Raw genomic sequence first — 22,250 nt, forward strand, 5'->3', positions numbered from 1 at the left:
TCATGGAAGTTTGGTTTCTTCATGGTAAAAAGCTCAGCCACGATCAGTTGCTTCTGTTTCATAGCTGAAGTCTGTCTGAAACATTTCATTGTCTCGTTTGGAAAAAAACCCAATAAATTCAGTGTTTTCTCAGAGAGCTTTTTGCTAGTGATTAAATATAAGACCTGCAGCTAAAGCTTAACTGTGACTTCTGTAATACTTGGAAATACATACAAATTTTATTCTCTTTTACTCTGCTATGGAAACCAGGTAAGCTTTATTTGTTTCATTGAGCAACATTGAACTGAGACACTCTTATAAATGTATGACAGTTTTTTGGAGAAAAATATTTCATACTATTTGTTTAATTTCATATTTCAGACCATTCAAAAATGTGACAGAGTATGATGGGCAAGATGCATGTGGCTCAAATAGCTGGAACATGGTCGACGTTGACCTGCCACCAAATAAAGAGAACAATCCTGGAATTCTGCTTCAGGGATTGAAACCTTGGACTCAATATGCCATTTATGTCAAGGCTGTTACCCTCACAATGATGGAAAACCATCATATTCATGGAGCAAAAAGTGAAATTGTTTATATACGAACCAATGCTGCAGGTGAGATCCTGGGTTCTTGGGTAAGAGATTGATAATACTGCAGGTATGCTAATTAATATTATTATGCAAGGTCTGCTGTTGATACAGAAATAAAATGTATGTGCAGAAGACAATTCTAGGAAGCTTCAGTAACTGTGAAAGCAGCATTGTTTGAATTAAAACTCAGTGATTGTTCAGACATCATTTTCATTGGGAACTATGGGAGTTTTTTAGAGTTAGGATTTCAAGTTAAGTTCCACTGGTGAAAGTAAATTCAAATACAACTTTGGATTGGGACTGTACATGGTTGCAGTTGAACCCTTAACTGTTGTTAGTGGAGCATAAGTAGGAATTTTTTTCTTTGAAATAGGAGAGGGTTTCTCCTTGCAGTATAGAGATGGATTGAGGTTCATTTCAAAATCTTGCATTGAAATACATTGTAGAATGCTCGACATTTAAATACCTTCCTTCCTGATTCTGGTTTGTTTTTTTTCCCCTCCAGTGCCATCCATTCCCTTGGATGTTATTTCAGCATCCAACTCCTCATCCCAACTGATTGTCAAGTGGAACCCTCCCTCTCTTCCCAACGGCAACCTCTCATACTACATCGTACGGTGGCAGCAGCAACCTCAGGACAGCTACCTTTACAGACACAACTACTGCTCCAAAGGTAGGCAAATGGCACGTGGCTGTGTTGAAATGCCTGTGACTCTTACCTGCTGGTGCACTTCATTGACAAGAGCTAAAGCCTGTGCCCTCCCTGCTTCACAACTCTTTTGGGAATGACAGCAAGTAGGAGGGAGAAGATAAAATATGGGTTGTTGCTGTGTTTATAATAAGGAGAGAAAACAAACAAGCCACCTCTTGTTTCTTTTAAGATAAAGTCCCAATTCGAAGATATGCTGATGGGACCATTGATACAGAAGAAGCTACTGAACCCACCAAGCCAGAGGGCTGTGGGGGAGAAAAAGGACCCTGTTGTGCTTGTCCCAAGACAGAGGCAGAAAAGCAAGCTGAAAAGGAGGAAGCGGAGTACCGGAAAGTTTTTGAGAACTTCCTTCACAACTCCATCTTTGTCCCCAGGTAATGGATTTTGGGCACTTTCTCTTTCCAAGTGGAGCTAATAATGTAATTTTTTAGTATATCCTAGAGCTGAAGCTTCCTGAACATGAAAGCATTTGCAGGTACCAAATGAAACACAAAAACATTGCCTTCCCCTTCATGTGAGACAATACACAGCCTTACTTTGCAGTTTCTCTTACTCTCTAATTTTCCTTTTTCTCACAATTTTAGCTCATAGTAAGGGTCCTTACCTATATTGTTCAAGGACTTCAGTGATGGTTTCTTTTCAGAGTCAAGAGTCACTTGAGGAGCCCTTTGTCTGTAAGGGTTTCAGCGTTGAGCAACATGTGGCAGACTGTTTCAGCTGTAATACTTCTCTAGACAGTCCTTGTGTTCCTAATCTGAAGATTTATTTCCCTTTGAAGTTAAGGGCATAGTCACCTGGCAGAATTGAAACTGGACTTCCTTCCCCACTAGTTGGAAAGGGCATATTGGCTTCCTGGGTCTGTGCTGCAGAGAAGTATTAAATACACCCACTCTTGCATGGTAAACACTATTGCTTACATACATTAAATGGAATAGTGATGATTTTATGCTGCAACATAGAGTAGATACTACCAAATGAATTCATGATTTTGATCCTTGAGTGTTCAATATATCCTTCATGTAAGCTGCTCTTACTTCAGCCAATTGAATCCTGAGGCCTGGCACACAGTGTATGGCTGGTATGCTGCAGTCTATAAGCAATCAGATTTCAGTCGCGCGTGTTACCTCATTGAATCTGTTGCCAGGTGAAGTTTATGGTGAAGTCCTGTGTTTGAGAACTGTGAAGTATGGTATTGCTGCTCTTTAAAACTGGTTTATGTCACTCTCCATTGTGATTTTTATTTTTTTTTTTTTTTTACCTTTATTCAAGGATGTGTTGGGTTGACTTGTTTGGGGTTGGGACTGATGTGTGCGGAGCTTCTTAGCTTTATCCAGAAAACAAGGAACTGAATATTGCCTCTCTTTGGAAGTGCTAACTGTTGTATCTGAGCTGTGTTGGAGTCACATTTACCATTTGTGGTTGAACTAGTGCAGTGTTTCCCCACAAACAATGAGAACCAGTAGCAAGGATGAGATGCAGAGCTGTAACAGCCACCATGACAGGTCAGGGTGGGATTCCTGAGCAATGTGAAATCTTCTGAATGTGACCTGATTTTGGGCTTTATGAAATAGGCCAGCAAGGGACTTGGAAAGGCATGTGTCAGGTCTAAACTACATGAAAGTCTGCTGCAAAGGCATTTTTTTATTTCAGTAAAGCTTTGTCATTTAAAGTGTTATCTTCTCCCAGATTTGCTTACATTCTCCCCCTTCCAAAGGAAACTCATAGAGCCTTGAACTTAGACAGTATCAAATAAACTGACCAGTTCACAAAGCATTTCCTGAAAGCTTGTCTGTTTCCCCCTTCTCTTAACTTACTGTCATAAGGGTGTGTTTTGTAACAGCAAGGACAGATAAGGCACAAGGCTCAGAAATAGCTGCATAGCTAAGCAACTTTAAAGAGACTGTATGTCAGGGAAATTAAAGATTATGAGCTAGTGAGACATCTCCATGGGACAAATCTAAGCAGCTTGTTACTTGCAGATGTCTATTTTTTTTGTCTTTCCCAAGGGAGAAGTTAATTAATGTGTTAGCACAAGCCTCAATAGTAGTATTTGTTTCCAGTGTTTTACCTGTTGCCAGGATATTATGAAAGAGATGCAGCATGTAATACAGCGTGAAAACATTTGACTGGGTGCTTTTAAGGTTGTTTAAAAAGCCTCTTTATCTACTCGTGTGCAACTTCTGAATGACCCTATGTATATTAGTGCAGTGTTGAGGTAGATTTCAAACATCAGGGCTCTGGTTAGTCTTGTGAGATGGTCACAACCACAGGAGGATGAGTTACTAAAAGTTTTTGTTTCTCTAATGAGCAGGATGAGATGAGCTCTGTGTGTAGTAGAAGGTATCTGAGAAGTAACATTGAAATTCAAAAGAAGAAAAAAGGGTGGGTCATTTAACATAAAGGCTAATTGATCTCATCCTTTATGGTAATATTAATTTGATTTAATTTTTTATACTGTTACCTTTAATTTTTCTCATGCATTTCTCTTTATTTCTCTCCTTTAACAGAATTGATTCATTTTCTCTTTTTTATCTTTAGACTTCATATTGGATGCTTGTGTTAAGTCTTTATCTGTCTCTTTCATGAAGGCAGGAAGCTGCTTGACCAAAAAGCAGTGTCAGATCTCTTCATGTTTTAATCATGTTTGCCTTGTGGTTATCCTGCAGGTCTTTCTGATATTATTGTTCTTTTCACCACTAAGTTTTGTGTTGCTTTTGCTTTATTTTTTTCCCCAAAGGCCAAGTAGGATTGTACTTCCCCTGTCCCCCCCATCCCTGATACCACCAAAGAGTTGATACTTCATGCATCCCAAAAAAGCAGTGAGATAAAGTGGTGCCTTTTGGATTCTTGCCTTGCTATGTGCTTTTGTGGTTGATTGAAAATGAACTTTTTATTTTCACTGCTTTTATCACAAAATCTGTGCAGATGTTCATCAACTCAGTGCTTGATATCCTGTGTGCTGTTAGTGTTTCAAAAGTTTATTCTCTCCACTGAATTAAACCAGTAAATGAATGCTCATCCAAAGCAAGGTGACTAGGTTTAGTAACTTCCATAAATAGCAGTGTACAGGAGGCTTTCATCTCCTGGTAAATTCTCACATACTCCCCTGACAAGTTAAGGTAGTCACATGTTGCTTAAAAGAATTTTTGGTAATTTCAGAAGTTTTTTCTTTGTCTTCACTTGTTTCTGTGCTGTGGTTTACACGGCATCTGAGAGTGTCAAAATGACTACTCAAGATATAGTAAGAGGCTTTTTTTTAAAATTTTGTAGTGAACTTCTAAAAAAAAAAATAAATCATCCAACCTCTGCCAGAAGATTTCAAAACCAAGTCAGCCTGGTTTTGGCTCTCCCTGCAGCATGCTGTTTTGTGGCTGGATGTACTAGGAGGGTATATTTGACAGCGAATTAACTTCTCCTGTTGAGTCATCTCTCTTCTTGTTGTGTGTTTGAGGGAGGCCTTATTTGCCTGGTTTCTAACTTGCTCTCTGATAGAAATGTGTTAGACTTTGCCTTTGTCCTTGGTACCCCTTGCACTGCCTTGGTGCTAAACAGGCACTGGCAAAGTGGTTTCAGGTGGGATAGGATTCAAGCCCCAACTGGTTTTGTAGGTCACTCTTCTTACATTCTTCTTTAACTCCCCTGGTGTGTTGCTTTCCAGGTGTGGGCAGTCCTGCAGGCTTTGGGGACTTGGAGAGCAGGAGCTGGGAAAGACAGCTTGCCCTGGGTCCTTAGTGCTCCTGTGCAAAACAGCCTTGGATCTGACCCACGACCAAGTGACAAGTCTAACGTGTGACAGTCCTGTGCTAATACCATCCAAGTGCTTATAAGAGTGCTTTCAGATTCACGCTTGTGCTGATGCTCAGGCCTGTCCTCTACAGCAGTTTTAGACTTGAAAAAGTAATAATGCTGCTGTAAATCCTCAAGTTTTTAACTCTGCATGTATTTCATACAGATGCCTGAAGGGCAAAGCAGAGCTGCTCTGTGAACTCTTCACTGTACACCCTATTAGTAGAGCGTTTTGTTATGTAAGATCGTTCCTTTGCAGAGCTTTTGTTTGGGTGAGAGAAGCAGAGATACAGAAATGACCCCACATTACTGATGGCTAACGTTCTTGGTCTTCAGCTGCCTTCCAAGGTTGCTTAGCGCAATACGTTCCAAGTTCTGTAATTTCCTTGTAGCTGAAAAGCAAGTGAAGTCTGCTGAGAGCTAGCTTTGCTAATCCATCAGACTTCAAAACAGTTCTTTTCCCTAACCTTTTCAGACTTTCACATCTGATTTTTGTTTAAAGTGTCAACATTACTGTCATTAAATACAAATCTAGGATGCCCGTTGAATAACGGTGAAGCCGTTTTTGCCGTTGGGTTTGTTGTGTGAGGTCAGGAGTTTGCAGGTTTGTCTTGGGGCAGGGTGCGAGCTGCAGAGTTTCGATTGATTCCGGACCCAAGGAGAGAGTGACAGAAGGTGCTGACGTGCTGCAGGTTCAGGCTCAGAGAAAGCTTTGGTCTCATTTTGCCGTGTCCTTTATTGGGCTTTCTAAAAAGCGGGGTTACCTCTTTGACTGGGGGTTGTGCACGTCTCTCCTGGAGCTGGAGGAAGGGTGGACAGTCTCTCAGGAGCCCTCTCCTGTGCCTCTTTGCCCCCAGGCCCGACCGGAAGCGGAGGGACGTGTTCCGGGTCGCCAACGCCACGGTGGCCGCGCGGGGCAGGAACGCCACCGGCCCCGAGCACTTCGCCAACGCTTCCGACGCCGAGGAGAGCGAGGTGGAGTACCCCTTCTTCGAGACCAAAGTGGATGGCAAGGAGAGGACTGTCATCTCCCACCTCCTGCCCTTTACCCTTTACCGCATCGACATCCACAGCTGCAACCACGAAGCTGACACGCTTGGTTGTAGCGCTTCCAACTTTGTCTTTGCAAGAACCATGCCTTCAGGTATGCTCTCCCAAGAGTAAAGCTTTCTCTTAAAGCTGAGGTCAACCTCAGGGAGGACAGACTCTCCAAAAACAGTTAGAAAAACACTGGGGTAAAATAAAAAAATCCAATGCAAGAAAATAAATCAGAACAATATAAAAATTTAATACAGTGGTTTAAATAAACTTGTTTGTTACAAGTTTAATTTCCTTGGCTGGGCTCTTGTGTACTGAGTAGTAGGTACTGAGCTTGTCCTGCGATCTGGAGAAAGGTTGGAGTGTGTGCATTGACTCCAAGGGAATGGTGAGAGAATCCACATCTCAGTGACATAGGTGAGACCCACAGACATGGTGGCTTGAAAGGTTTTATTCTTCAATTCTGCGTATCCTGAATGGAGACAGGGCAACATCTCTCTGCTAATGTTTGGTTTTGCTGTGTTCACTCTGAACTGTTTGCAGATGTTAAGAGTTTTGCTGGTGGGAATGTTTGCCAAATGTTTCTTCTGCCACAGAATGACCATGCATTTGTCCAGCCTGGGAACAGGAGGAGTACTGTGTTGCTTTGTGCCTGATCTGTGGCATCTAGAGTACTTGAAATAGGAAGCATTGACTGCTGTACTCATGTTCGGGACTTTTACAGATTGTACTTCTTCTGAGAAGAATAGGCATGATTTTAGTGTAAGCTCATACGCATCCAGCAAAGAGCTTCTGCCTCCAGCAGATGTCTTGGAATATTTAATGCAGAATGGTAGCAATTTTGTTTTGTTTCTGGAAGGAGAGGCTATCATAATCCAGATCCAGCTGTGTCAGTAAAAAGGCAAAAAGTATTGCTTATTTCAAGGAAATAAGGAAATCTGTGAGATCAGGGAAAAGGAAATCAGTGTTCCTGGGTTTGTAACACATGGCTTTGATAATTAAAGGCTAAACAATAGCAATTCTGTTTTGTTCTAAACCTAACAACTGTGTTTTTGAACAAGTGATCTTTTTTTTCTTTGCCTGAAATGATCTTCATAGTCTTCTTAGGTTTTGAATAAAACATGTACAATTATCTGGAATGAAATAGGGATAAAGCAGTTCCTGAATTGCTGATGAAACTTATTTTTACACTGTGACAGATTTCCTAACCCTGGATGTTTTAGGAAGGGGATGTCAGTGGGGCAGACTTTGTCTGGTTATAGCCATTTGCAGGCAGGTTGCTGTCTGTGCTGTTCTGGTGTGGTGGAAACTTCAGAAGGAAGAAGCAGATGCTGATAAACAGGTTTTTTTTGGCACAGAGAGCACAGTGACTAGCACAGAGCCTGTACCTGGTGAAGCTGTCTGTATACACTGCACTGTTTTTGTGGCAACTGGCAGTTCAGACTCTGCAAATCTCTCCAACAGGCCCCTGGCCAATGCGTTGTGTTCTCTGGATCTTTGAACAGCACTTACCGCAATGGTTCAATACCTAAAAATAGTACAAACCTTTTCTTCTCCTCAACTGTTGCCTAAGTTCCTGTTTCAGTAATAGATATTTTTCTCACCTCACCTGTAAATATTTTACAGAGGGAGCAGATAACATTCCAGGAACGGTAACGTGGGAAGCAAAAGAAGAAAATACCGTCTACCTGAAGTGGTTGGAGCCTGCAAACCCCAACGGGCTGATACTCATGTATGAAATCAAATACGGGCAGCACGGAGAGGTGAGGTTTTGACAGCTCTCTGGTAAGAGTTATTGCTTGTAACTCGTGATTTATTTACAGCAGGGTCTTTCTTAACATGCTTCTGTGCAGTGCTGCAGACCAGAGATGGAAGCTGTGATTTCGAACACCCAGCACTGACCACTGTGCCATTCCTGTATGTTGTTTATTTTGACAGGTTATGAGTTCCACATAACTCCTTAATGTGTTTGAAGAAGAGCTGATCAGATGGGGCTTTTGGTTATAAACATTAGCTTATCCTGCAGCTATATTGTTTCCTCAAGAGTGAAGGAATATTAACATGAACTGCAAATTGTTTTGTTTTTTTTTCTTTCAGGAGAAGCGGGAATGTGTTTCCAGACAGGAGTACAAGAAGCTTGGAGGAGCCAAACTAACTCACCTGAACCCTGGAAACTATTCTGCTAGAGTTCAGGCCACCTCGTTAGCTGGAAATGGGTCATGGACTGAGCCAGTCTCTTTCTACGTGCAACCCAAATGTGAGACAAATGTTTCTTGGCTGTGTCAAACTGGGGGACTGCTGTCTTTTTAATAATCCTTGATGTTTAAGTATCTAACTGGGGGTATGAGCCTCTTGCCTATACTCTGAATACTCATTTTATTTGGTGACGCTTCCTTGGGAACTCTTCTGTTTCTCTTCTCATGTTTTTGGCAACTGTTGACAACCAGGAAGTGTATCTGAGCTGTGGTCCTTTCCTTGCATGGATTGAATATATTTGAGAGGTGCAACCAGGTGGTGGGTGTGTAGAACATGCTGCTGTTGCTTCCTGTGATGTACAGCTCTGTTGGGAATGTACTGTTAGCCGTAACAACATGGACTTGGGTTGTACAAAACCTGTGGCAGTAAGGCAACCCTGCTTTAAATTGCAAAATAATGGAAGAAACAAATAATTTCTTTAGATTTTTGGCTGGCAGTTTTTTGTTTTTTTTTAAATATCAGGCTTCTTTTTAATATGTTCTGAGTGACATTTGGTAAAGAAAGCATCCTGATGAAAAGGTGGTGCTGGTCCTGACGAGGGGAGTAATTTATATCTTGGAAGAACACTGTACAGTCCACAGAGACCCTCACAAGAACTTCTTTGTTTAGCTGTAGAGCTCGTGTATACACAGAAAACTAGAACCCCATCTTTGATTCTTTTTTTTGTTTTCTAATTGCTGGACTTCGAAGAACTTGAAGCAAAGAGCGGTGTGTGTATATTCTGAGTATAAGCATAAGCAATTGCAAGGTGAACAGAAGGTGGAAAAAAAAGGTGAATATGCAAGTGAACAATTGCATATTGTTCACTGAGGAATGCAAGTTTTAGGCATAACTTGTGAAAACAAACCCCAGACAGACGTTGTTCTGTACAAAATTAATGCTTTTCACCGTCTGTTTTCTTGTTCCACTCATCTGCAGTCAGGGAGTGTTTCTGAGCACATTTTTCCACATCAGACAAGAAAATGAGCACTTTGATTTCTTCCCTGTATGGAAATATACTGAGGGGGTTTTGAATGTTTCTTTGTTAATGGAGATTTTGTAGAAACCCTGATACAATTGTTTCCTTGTTGGTTGCAGCAGCAAACTATGGAAACTTCCTGCACTTGATAATTGCACTCCCTATTGCTTTCCTGCTCATCATTGGGGGATTGCTGTTAATGCTGTACGTCTTTAACAAAAAGAGGTGAGTTGTAGAAGTTTGTGGTTAAAACTGCAGAGGGGAATGTTTCTGTTCAAATCTGTGCCTATGGAGAAATCTAGAAATCAAGAACGGAGGTGGCATTCAGAGGAGTTGAGAAGCTAAAGCAGATTCTGTCTTGTTGGTGTGTCAAAGGAGGAGGTTTAGAGTTACCAGCAAGCGTCTGGTTGCTGCTTGAGATGCAAAGAGGCTTTTTATTACAGTACCACGTTTAAGAGGGAAGAGGAAATCTTGTCAGGAACATATCCACTGGGGCAGTGATGGCAGACACTGGACCTATATAATCAGAAGATTTGACTGAAATGTGGATCAACATAAATCATAAAAACTTAGTTCTGTTTAGGTTAATTTGATTTCTTGCAAATTCTAGATGCTTTTTTGAAGTCTTTACAGCCACTTAAACTGTGTCGTGGACCAAGCAGTCTAGGGGACTGTTCTGTTGATTTTTCTTCAGTTTGTTGTTTGTTTTTTTTTTTTTTTTTTAATTTAATTGAAATATATAGCAAGAACTTAATAGAAGTCAGTGCAAATGTTCAGCCTTGCAACTTTCTAGGTATGGAATTTTTAATTACACTCACATAAATATATTATGCTCATGGAGTATCCCATTATTTACAGCTCTCATTCATTTGTGTTCACACAGTAGTGCCAGTTCTCCTCAAGTACTCCAGAATGGGCTTTTGTATCTAGTGGAGTACAGTACCTGCTTGGCCTTCTCCTGGGCTCTCCTAGGTGAAACGCCTGATAAGTCATCCTTTTTCAAACTGCTCTTCTAGTCCACAAGAATGTTTTGGTTTTTTTTGAGGTCTAATTGATAATTTTATTTCTACAACCTGCCTTCTGCAAGAGCGCTCATGGGGCTGAATAAATATATCTTACTCTGAAAATAATCCAAGTGAAACTGGGGGTTGCAGTGTGTGTGTGTGTGTGTGTGTTTTAAGAGTAACAGAAACACCTATAAAATAGGTGAATTAAGTTCAGCAAAGGAATCTTATCCTTTGCTAGATCCCGTCTCTTCCGCACTAAAGCAGATGATGTTAAAGCATGTTCTCAGCCACAGGTTTCCTGGGTGGATCACCATACAGTTGCATTTCATAAAGGAAGCTTTTCTGCTGCTGATTTGGTATAGAGAAGGCTTCAGGTTTCCTGGGAAAGCTGTTCTGGGCTGTTTTCTCATTGATTGAGAGGTAGAATAAGATCTTGGGTTGTACTCCTTGTCTGAAAAGCTCTCCCCATACAGTAAATAAACTGTGGTTGAGCAAATGGTGGAAAAGCTGTAGGAAAGGTGGTCTGAAATTTACTTAGGCTTAAAGATTAAAAAAGGAAAAAAAAAAATGTTTCAACAGGAACAATGACAGGCTGGGCAATGGAGTCCTTTATGCCTCTGTGAACCCCGAGTACTTCAGTGCTTCGGATGGTAAGTGTGCCCTTACACTTCTGATGCTTCCACTTTCATATATTCTGTGTCTGACTTGAAAAATATGAAACTCTAAAAGGGATGTTGTAAAACTGCTTTCCCTCTTTGTTTTATTAGCACAGCTATGGAATCCATCATTGGTAATACATAAATGTCAACTGCCCATTAAAACTGGGGACGTTTTGAGACTGTTTATCTACTCATCCAGCTCTTCAAGAGCAGGAGGAAATCAGAACATCAGATGAATTTCCTTCAAGCATCAGTTCTTCTCATGGTTTAGTTTGGTGCTACTGCTGTAGACTTCTTGCCAGAATAGTGTTTCCAAAAGCCCGCAGTAGGCTGGTGGTTTTAGCCAGAGTGGCAGTGGAGTATTTCACCATTTTTTTTTTTTTTTAATAGCAGCAGCATTGGAGTTGAAGGTCTGTCAGTGTTCATGCTATAATCCTCTATTTTTGCATCCTGTGATGTCACCCATCCAGAGCATGTGATACTAGTGTCCCCTTCTTTGGTGACTGATAGGCAGCAGCATCAGTGACTACTCAGATGTCTTCTTGCCTGAGGCAGTCCTCCCTCCTGGCAGTCACCTTCTGAGAGCTCTCTTCTGCCTCAGATCAAAGACTTGCAGCAGCAAGTTCTGCCTTTACTGGTGCAACAGCTTGTGTGCAAGTGATCAGAATATTTTCATGCAAAGAGCCTCCTAGATCAGAGAGTCGGTTTCCCTCTAGTCATAAAATCAATCTGTTAATAGAGGACAGAGCAGACACTAAACTGATACAGATGATCAAGTATGTTTGATGCTGTCTGGAAGAATTAGAAAACCAAAGATCCCAAGAAAAGCTCAAGCCTCAAGTATTGATTCAAGCTTCTTCCCACCCTGGTTTTGGGCTTTGAAGTTCCTTATTTCTATCCTATTCTGTCAGTACCATAGTGAGGCCACTTCAAGTCCGTCGGCACATTTCTTTAAGACTTATTTGTATGCCAGGCATCTACCTGTTTCTGGATGGGAAAGACTGAGGACTCTTTGCATACTTGGTGCAAGGTCTCAGCGTTGTGTCCAGTGTGTTCTACAGTAAAACTGTTCGGGCAGTCGGTGTCAGAAAGTGGTGAGTGCTCACACCACTTGCAGAAGTGCAACGTCACGGCCTTCTCTTTTCTCTGCATAGTGTATGTTCCAGATGAATGGGAGGTGCCTCGTGAGAAGATCACCATGTGTCGGGAGCTGGGGCAAGGCTCCTTTGGAATGGTGTACGAGGGGATAGCCAAGGGAGTGGTGAAGGATGAGCCGGAGACCAGGGTGGCCATCAAGACTGTCAATGAGTCCGCAAGCATGCGTGAGAGGATAGAGTTCCTGAACGAGGCCTCGGTGATGAAGGAGTTCAACTGTCACCATGTGGTGAGTCATGGAAACGAACCAAGGCCACGGTCCATGCAGTGGGGGTGCCTACTGACACGGGGGTGTTCAGGGCACATCTTCACTGCCTGAAGCAGGAACCTGGGACTTTAGCTTCAACTCTGCACAACTGTATTATGTTACTGGGAATCAGGAGTCAGAGAGTGGAACCACATGTAGTTCCAGACCTTTTCCCCAGACCCGTGGGTGTTTGGGGCTCCATGTTGACATGCATAAATCAGGACTATAGTTCACCTTGTTGTGTTTGCAACTAAATGTTTATTTTCCCTCTGCCAGGTTCGGCTGCTTGGTGTTGTTTCTCAGGGCCAGCCTACGCTGGTAATCATGGAGCTGATGACACGTGGGGACCTCAAAAGTTACCTGAGATCATTGAGGCCAGACACAGAGGTGAGTCATGAGTTGGTGAATGGGTTTTTTTGCTGCTTCAGTATGAATAATCTTGAACAAAACAGTGTCACGTTGGAAGCAGCAGGCAATTAGCCTCTCTTGCCCTTCTTAAGCTCTAAGAACAAAACATAAATTGCTCTGTGATCTGCAACACCTTTTTTCATGAGGTAGCACTTGCAAATAACCCAGTGTACTGCATGGAATAGGTCCCTTCTTGTGTTGCTGAGTCCTGTTTTCCAGATTTGAATTGAATCTCTTGTCTAATCTAGTTTCTCATTGAGATTTTAAACAAAAAAATTGCCCAATTGAGGCATGCATCTTAGGATAATAATTCCATGTTGTACATCCTGCCTGTTGCCTCTTATAGTGTCTTAGCTAATATGCATATTCTAATATGTAGGCCATGAGTCTAACAGCTAAAATGGATATGATACAGGGTCTGAAGGACAAAGATGACACACAGGTCACTTGCCACTGAAATCATAGCAGACTGTAGAAAATGAGCTCAGCAGCTTTTGCACTTGATCCAGAAATTCTGATGTGAATAGCTTAAAGGAGCAGAACGTGAGCCCAACACATGGCCAAGGAAAGGAATACAGTGTAAATGGGGGGCACTGCAGGTAGCAAGGGCAGATTGCTTGAGTGACAGGATACAAAACAATCATCCTGAATACAGAGTTCACCAAATACCAGCAGGGCTGTGAACTAAGGGCTTGACTAGCATTTATGATTAGTAGTGTTTCAGGTTATATTAAGTAGTTTTGGTTGAATTCAACAAACTTCATAAAAAGGGGCAATGATGTTCTGTGGAAATTACCAAAATGACAAGGTCTGTACTTGGCTTTTCTGTCTCCCTATGGTGGTGCTGTCCAAAGCAGTCTGTGACAGGCCTCTGCTTAAGTTCCATGTCTCCCTTCATGTGCAGTGTAAAGAGTTGAGTGAAATCTTCTGAGGACCTGTATGAGGAAGGCAGGATACCTCAATGAGGTGTGGATGGAGAGCTTGCCTGATCATTGGTGTTGCCAGTAATTTAACCCAGCAGCTCCCATAGCTGTCTCTTCATTCTGGGGATTCAACTCACAGTGGCCCTTCTGGGGTCTCTTGGTTGTACCTTCTTGGCTCCTGTAAGGGTATGTTGCATTCAGCTCTCAGGAGCCTGGAAGTAACGGGTATAGCTCCTTATCTCAACCTGAAGTAGCACAGTTTGAAAGTGATGATGGGACTGGACATGGGCACTTTCCATGGAGTGTGTGTAAGGGACTGTTCAGTCTCTGGATGAGGATGTGATGAAGTTCAGTGACTTGGTCTGTGTGCGTTAGGATCTTTGTCATTGGCAGAATTCAGCATATGAGGCCATAGTTTTGTTTACTCTGTCAGTGGTGTTTATGCATGGGGTGTAAAGCTTAGGCAAATACATACTCATAGGGGATGGTGGGAGTTAATTGGTTGTGTATAGATACCTAAACTCCTTCATCCAGGAGACTGAGAATGGCAGAGGCCATTCCTTATATCCAAGCATCTGTATATCCATGGATGCTATGGAGTGAATGTGCTTCAGAAGTAATTGTCCCATAAGCTTTTCACTTATTTACAAATAGAAGTAATTCAAGACACGTTTGGTTATGGAGAACTAGGGAACAGGAAATGAAATTGTTTAGCAACTTCTGGTTGTTTCTGAAGATAGTAACCCAGTAGAATGCCCTAAAATAAGCCCTCTGCGTTGTATCTTAGAACTTGTGTGGCAGAAGAATGGATATCTAAACTCCACAGGTGTAAGATACCTGTACCCCAAAGCCTTTCTGGCTTGTAATCCCTAAAATGGAACAGCCTGTTATAAAGAACTATCTGGGAATTGTGTTTGTATCAGCTTGATATGGCCAGTTTCCCCACTAAGCAGATGTTGTGGTGTACATAATCGTGAATTTTGGTTTAGCCTGGATCCTGTCAGGCTGAATTGTGATAATGTGTTATGATTTTTTTAATGAAAACAAATCAAAGCCTCAGCCTTTTACAGTTCCATGTAGAAATGGTTACTTTTTCCTTTTTCCTATATCTATTTCATCTTCTTAATCTTGCTCAGAACAATCCTGGCCAGGCACCTCCAACTCTGAAGAAGATGATTCAGATGGCAGGAGAGATTGCTGATGGGATGGCATACCTCAACGCCAACAAATTTGTTCACCGAGACCTTGCTGCGAGAAACTGCATGGTGGCAGAAGACTTCACAGTGAAAATTGGAGGTGTGCTTTCTTCACTTTGACACAAATGGAAAACATCCTGAAAAATCATCATTTTAGAAGGCATTTTAGTTTTTTGAAAGCTGTTCGAAAGACCTTTTAAAACTTAGCTCTATTTTAAATTTCTGCAGAAAATACGTTCCTTATGAAGGCTTGCTGTGATTTAAGACCTGTGAGCAGTCAACATTGAGTTGAAACTCTTGGAATTACCTCTGCTTGCTCTTTTTCCAGCAAGGAAATAGTATACAGCATGTGGGTTTAAAGAGCTAGTGAAGCAGTGATTTGAGGTGCAGATGCAGCAGACATCTGGGTGGATGGCGTAGCTACCACTGGTGCATCATTCACTTCTCTGTAAATGCACAAAAAGTAATTCCACCTCCCGTTTATTGATTCAAGAACAAAGATTTTAGGATTATTTTAAAGCATATCTGATTTGGGAGTGGAATGTACGGCTTGACTTCAGCTGGGTGCTTTCCAGTCTGAACTGGAGTTCTGCTTTCCAGACAACAGAATGGCTTTTCTTCTGCTCTGCTGTTAGAACACCACTTTTTTTTCCCTTCACCATCCTTCCAAAATAGTGTCAGATGAGTTTTTTTTCAGACTTCTCTCCAGAGAGAGTGATTTTAAGCTTTTGGCTGTTTTTTGAGTTGTGCATATTAAAATAACATGTATAGCAACAGCCTTCTGCTGCAGGAAACTAATTCTTTTTCTCTGAGCTTAACTCAGCTATTTCGATAATTTGTGTAAGTAATCCTGTCATTTGGGAGAAAGAAAAAATGATTTCATTTTGAGTCAGTTAATTAGGAAATAAGATCTTTGGGGGATTTTGTACATTTTCTGCAGGTTCAGGGGAAGTCAGCCTGAACCCTTCCCATTCCAGCTTTCTCACTCCTCCCCCCACCAGCACATTTTATAATTCTTTGAACTTGAAGATGGTGCATTTCTTCCCTTTAACATGGTACGTGGTTATCCCAAAAGCATTTTGTGAAATAATGCTGCACTGCTCTCATGTATGCACCACTATTGAAAATCCCTTCGTGTAGAAAGAGTTTAGGAGCATCTTGACTGGAACACGCCAACTCAGCCTGGTTAGATGGCAGAGGAAGAGCTTTTTGCTACACTATCCTGTGCTCGTTGTGTATCTGTTTCTTATTTGCATTACATTTTTAAAGAATTTTCCATTCAGCCAGGATAAAGTCACTCTGGTGTGTGGGAGTGGTGGAATCGCTGCACAGATGGGCTTTTTAGTCATAGTCACTGAGGGTACCAGTGCCCCTAGCAGACAAGGAGTGAGCAGGATCAGTGGTTGGTCACTTGTCCAAGTCTGGTAAAAATGACATCTGTAGACTGGTAGTAATGACTATGAGAACTCTTCCCAGAAAATAAGGCACGACTGAAGGTTTGTGTTGATAGATGGATTTTGCCCTAGGTCTGCTGTGTTAGCAGACAGCATTTGATACTAGTAAGAGATTTGATGCCACCTGATGTATTAAGTTTTTGGTTAGTGTCTGAAAACATCATAACTGTTTTAAATAGGCTAGCCCAAAACCCAGCAGTTTTGTGTGTGCTGAACTGATTGTACAGAAAAAAATGCTGGAGCAAGTCTGAGTTACAATCAGGAGGTGAGCATTGTTAGATCCAAGTCTTGCAAATGCTTATGTATTTACAGCTAAGGACATGTGTGTGACCCAAGGCATGTCTTGAATATTGATCTGTGTTAGTCACAAATGAGTAGCCCAATTCTCTGTAGGTTTTGAGGTGGAGTGTTACACAGGGACTGGAGAACACCTTTGGAGAGAGCGGTGGGAAAAAAAAAAGATGCATTGTTCTCAACATGTGAGATTCTTCAGTTAACAACAGTAGTATTAAGTACTAAAGAAGCTCTTTTAAAAGAAAAGAAAATTGTTGAATTCAAAGAAAAAAATGTGTGAATTATATGACCTTCAGAAGATGTAGCTTGGGCAGAAATCCTGGAACTTTCCATATTGATATATTTAAATCATTCTCACCCGCTGAAGTCAGTGGTAAAAATGTGTTGTTTTTTTGGGGATGGAAGCTCAGCAGCCTTAAGTCAGGGCTTGTGCTAAGGAGGAGCGTTCATCATTTTATCATGCAAACTCAAAGCATTTATACCTTCTAGACTTTGGCATGACAAGAGATATCTACGAGACAGATTATTACCGCAAAGGAGGGAAGGGTTTGCTGCCCGTCCGCTGGATGTCCCCAGAATCACTGAAAGATGGAGTCTTCACAACGCACTCCGATGTCTGGTAACAAAAAAGGGCCTCTCAGAAACTGTTTTAGCCTTTCTTTCTAGTCTCTTTTCTTGTTTTAGTAGACTTAACTAGGTATACTGCTTCTCCTGTCTCTTCAAAGGTAACTCTCTTTTTCCACTGTGAAGCATTCTGCTTTGTGTTTCATATTTCCATTGCAAAATCAAGAGCTCCTGAGGTTAAATTCTGCTCTCAGAGATTTTCAAAACCGGAGGTGGCGGCTTGTTTCCTGCTGTGGGTTGTAAAATCAATTGTGCAGTGAAAAACATTACCTTCACCTGGAAGAGCAAGTTGTCATTTTTCAAATTGCCCTCCTTCAAGAAAAGCATTAGAAGTTGCCAAGAATATAGAAAGGTTCATAGCGCTGACCTGCTTTTCTATCAAAACCTTCTGTGTAAATAGCTCTGCTTCCCCGCAGACGGTTTGTGTACACTAGCAGGTTTTTCCTTGGGAGTTCTCCCTTGTGGATAGCTGTCACCATTTGGAGCTTTGTTTGCTTGTTTTGTATCCCACAAGATGCAGAAAGAGGTTTTTCTTTAAAAGCACACTGCTTAGTTGCTGTATCTGTGAAGTTATTAATAGAGGCATTCAGGAAATTTCAAAATGTACTTCTTAGAAGAAATAATACTCTGGACCAATTCCGCACATCCTCCCCCCGCCAAACTGTTGCAGATAGGTAGGGAGGACTTGGCAGAAGGTCAACATGTACTGGCAAAACCTCTGCTCTGTCTTTTATGGTTTCTCTGCCTTCCTAACAAGATGGTTTTACTGCTGATCTCTTACAGAATTGGCAGCGGATCACCTCCAAATGTCTAGAAGTCAGTAGGAATGGTATTTTAGTAGTAAACTACATTTTCTTTTAAACAGCTTGAGGATTTGGGAGTCGGTGGACTGTAGTCCACAGTACTAGCTTCAAGTGAAAGGTTCATAAGAGGAATTATGTAGCAAGTGAAAAAGCAAAGTGCCAGAATGTTGCTTAAAATTTTTTGCATATGACTAGTAACTTATTTATGGATGCAGTAACCCTCAAACTTGGAAACAGATGAAAATAACCACTTTGAGTGGAAGGGGAAGCCCTCTATCAGCCATTAATCTAACAGAACAGCACAGGCATGCTTTTGGCAGTCCCCCTGCAGTAAAAGTATACTGGGGCTTGTAATGGCTTCACAAAGCAGGCAGAAATTTGGAATATATCACTAGAAAATTCCCAGATGTAGAACTGAATGCGCCTGGGCTGAAGAGCTGGCAGATCTGTCTGTTCTTACCACTAAACAGTGACTTCTAGGTCCAGCCATGTTCTCCTGCCATCGTATCCAAAGTGGACTAGTGTGGATCAAGTTGTTGGGCTGCAGTGCTGTGCTGCGCTTGTTCCGCACACGCTTCCCTTTGAACCTCTAGCAGTGAAGTGATACTACTCTTTACACATAAATCAAATTCCAAACAATAAAAAGCAGAGGTGTGATGCCAAATCAAGCGTCAGAAATAAATTAGTGCTTCAGCTGTTGCAGGAAGTACCTGAGTTCTCCCTTCAGTGTTAACAAGATCTGGCATTCATTGGCCTTTCAGTCCAAAGAAGGGCTGAGCAAACAATACTGCAGCAGGACAGTCCGAGTGAAACATCCCAGCCAGAATCCCAGCAAGCAAAGCAACTTTCTGAGTGTGAGCTTGAAAAACTGAGGAGGAGGAGGAGGAAAATCTGATAGATTTTTGCTTTGAGAGCACAGAAAGGAAAAAAATGGCTTTGTGAAGAGGAGGGTCACAGCTCCCATCAGTAGTTCAGACAGCTACTCCTTGGGATGGCTTGTCATCTTAATTGTTAAAAGTGATTTATTTTGTAATTTGTTTCATATAGACATACACTGTCTTATGGTGCAAAAAAACTGGTTCAGCATGAGGAATATGTTGTCTGTTTAGGACTCATACACGTCTGCGTTTGCCACCTGTAGGCACAGCTACAGAGTCAGAAATTGCAACGTGAATTCCAAATGTAGTGGAGCTTGACTCATCACTGCCATGAAATTGTGGCTGTTTACTTGATCTGCTTGGGGCTAAAAGGATCATTTTGGATTCCTTCTCAATAACTTTCAGACCAAATGCTCTACATTTAATGTCTCCTTGTGCCAGGAAAAAATTACCTGACTCCTTGTATTGGTTTAGATTTTGAAGTTGCTTTGTGTAAACCACGTAGCTTTGCTGTTTTGGGAGCCATTTATTTTCATCCAAAAAAAAAAAAAATTGTTTTTCCTGCCTTTTTGGTAGGACATTGTGACATCTGGTTCCATGTTCTTTGAGATAAGTGTTAGAAGCCAAAATGTCAAAAAGACAAAACACTGTGAGTGGTCAGAGTCCAGGATTTATAAGCTGTAAGGTGAAACAGCAAGAAGAGCATCTGGAGGTTTTGAAGGGTGGAGCTTTATTTTAGCAATTCATTCTTTTATTGCTTCTCAGACTGAAGAATGAGGTAATTAGACAAGACTGTTTTTGTTGTAGTTAGGGAGGGGGAACGTTTTAAAATAATGTAATACTGTTTAGGGTGAGGGTGTGTTTCTATAAATAAGTCTTTAGCATCTTGCATTCTTCAGAGCTGGTAGGTGCCTAAGGAGCAACATAAGTTTATTTGTGATGAAATAGGACTAGTAGGTGTGCAAGACTTGTTCTCCTTATTCCTGCAGTGATCAAAGTAGCTTCAAAGGCACCAAAATGTTGAGCTGACCCTCTGTCCCTGCCTCCCCTGAAAGGCAAACAATTGCAAGTCTGTTTGTGGCTTCTGGCTCCAGATGCAAACCATTTTAGATCCAGTGGATAACTGAAAGATAAAACCACTCTACCATAACCAGCTAATAATACTGGACTCCTGTTTTCACAACAATACCCTATTGAAACTACACTTTTTTTTTCCCTCTAAGCTTGACTCAGCATTTTAGCCCCAGAAGACAAGACAGCATCTAGATTTTCTTTGTTTTCACAGCAAAGCTAAAAGTAGATGACTCTTCAGTGCAGGGCAGACAATTTGAGCCGCGTCTGCTCAATAAACTAATTTTAAATAGAGATATTTTTAGAAAGTGTCAATACTTATGTCCAAACTACCCAATTACATAACTATGCTTATCTTCCTTCGCCAGTAATCAATTCCTATTATTAGACAGACTTATTTTCTCACTTCTGCTGCCCTTTTAGGTAGTTGGAAGGAGCTAGAAGCTCTCTTTCAAGAACATAGTTACACACCTGTTGCAAAAGGGGTAACTGAGTTTCTCTTGGGGGCTTAAGTGTTTTGCTGCCCAAGCAGCAACTCAGTGTCTTTGTACAAGAAGCTGGAGAATATTCACATTTCTTCTGTGTCTTTTTCAAAAAATGGGTTGGTGCCCACTGCTGCGTGTCAAACGCCTTGGTCGTTACTTGCACCTTTGACTAAGAAGGTGGAAGAAACCAAAGCAGAGGGGATAAATGGAAAGTGTTGCCCAAGCCTGTGCCTGGGGAACAGCAGCTGGTTGGCTTGCTTGCCGTTGGTGGCGAGGCAGAGGAGCTGGGGAGGTGTGGTGATGTGCCTTTGCTCTCTAGCTCTCAGCTTGCGAGAGCAGTGAGGAAAAAACGCAGCTTTTAAATCGGATTTGTGTGACTGCAGTACTCTGATGAAAAGCAGCTTGCACAGGAATGAGAGCTTACAGCTCTGTGTTATTACCTTCTCAGCTGCTATCGGAGTACCAGAGATATGTTACATGAAGATTTTGAGTTGACTTTTCTACATGTACAGAATTTTTTTCTTGCTGTCTCTGTGGCTTGGGGGATAGGGGCTTGTCAAGCTCACTTTAAATAACCAGTCTCTGCAGCTTCCCCACCTGCTTAGAAGGTTTGATTCCCTGCACCAAGCCACAAATGAAGCTTTTAACAGTTTTCAGATCAGGTGTCACTCCAGCCTGAGGTCCTCTGTACAGAAAGCACAAGGATAGAAACAGATTTTTTTTAAAAAAAAATTGTTTTCCTTACTTGCACCTTTCCTTTTCTCCTCTCCACTCTACTAATTTTCCTACTTCACAGTGCACCTAAGCCATGGAACTCAAAGCCATGGAAAGGGGAGGTGAGATGTGACCTGATTCTCCAGGCAAGCTCACAGCTTAAACTTCCTCTGAATTAGCAGGGTTCTGGTCAACGCAGTGAGCTTGTGGTGGCTTTTTTACTGCTTGACCTGCACAGAACCAGTGTAACCAAGTGATGCTGGACCACTGAATGATCAAGATCAGCTCTGAGCTGTAGCTTATGGTGTGAAAAATAAAGGTGTAATATCATCAGTCTTTTCTCACAGAGCCCATTCTGAAGAGTCACTCAGAACCAGGTGCCTGTTTCTGACCAGTGACTAGAGCTGTGTGAAGTCAGCAGTCTCTTATGCTAGGCGATGTGGCTATCACCACAGCTGCACGCTTTTTGAGCAGTAGGAGTTTTTTGGTAAAAGAAAATCCCCCAAAATAAAGGAAAGTACATTTAAGAAAAATATCCTTGGAAAGACTGCTCGGCTTCCAAAGTTGTGGTTTGTTTCCCAGGTCGTTCGGGGTGGTGCTGTGGGAGATCGCGACGCTGGCGGAGCAGCCGTACCAGGGCATGACCAACGAGCAAGTGCTGCGCTTTGTGATGGAGGGGGGTCTGCTGGAGAAACCTGACAACTGTCCTGATATGCTGTAAGTGTCACCAGCTCATCCTCCCTCATCCCTTCAGCATCCTCTTCTGCTCTAGCTACCACGGGAGGGGCTAAAAAGGGGTGGCAGAAATGTGAGGTGCTGCTTGAACAGGCTCTGCCAGTCATGTGTTTTGTAGTGGTCAGGCATACCAGGAAACAACTTCACTTGTGGCCAGAATCTCACTTTGGGCTATCTCCTTGAGTGATGAAAAAAAACCCCAATCTTTTCCTGAATAAAATTAGACTCAATAAAAGCTCACTGGCACTGTTTGCTACAGTGGAAGACTTTGC

General features: G+C 41.9%; 1 protein-coding gene across 1 annotated transcript in view; it reads left to right on the forward strand.

The window, feature by feature from the left end:
- The window catches only part of IGF1R (insulin-like growth factor 1 receptor), a gene marked incomplete at both ends in the record, with an annotated part of 42,668 nt that overhangs the window by 14,423 nt on the left and 5,995 nt on the right, over positions 1–22,250 (forward strand). The window contains 13 exons of the mRNA XM_008944036.1: positions 361–599; positions 1,081–1,248; positions 1,457–1,661; positions 5,931–6,217; positions 7,738–7,874; positions 8,209–8,368; positions 9,445–9,550; positions 10,912–10,982; positions 12,146–12,375; positions 12,670–12,780; positions 14,861–15,020; positions 17,158–17,287; positions 21,826–21,960. Coding sequence (XP_008942284.1) covers positions 361–599; positions 1,081–1,248; positions 1,457–1,661; positions 5,931–6,217; positions 7,738–7,874; positions 8,209–8,368; positions 9,445–9,550; positions 10,912–10,982; positions 12,146–12,375; positions 12,670–12,780; positions 14,861–15,020; positions 17,158–17,287; positions 21,826–21,960 — 2,139 coding nt within the window. The remainder of the gene's footprint in view (positions 1–360; positions 600–1,080; positions 1,249–1,456; positions 1,662–5,930; positions 6,218–7,737; positions 7,875–8,208; positions 8,369–9,444; positions 9,551–10,911; positions 10,983–12,145; positions 12,376–12,669; positions 12,781–14,860; positions 15,021–17,157; positions 17,288–21,825; positions 21,961–22,250) is intronic.

Source organism: Merops nubicus, unplaced genomic scaffold (genome assembly GCF_000691845.1).
Source record: "Merops nubicus isolate BGI_N331 unplaced genomic scaffold, ASM69184v1 scaffold32897, whole genome shotgun sequence".
Lineage (NCBI taxonomy): Eukaryota > Metazoa > Chordata > Aves > Coraciiformes > Meropidae > Merops > Merops nubicus.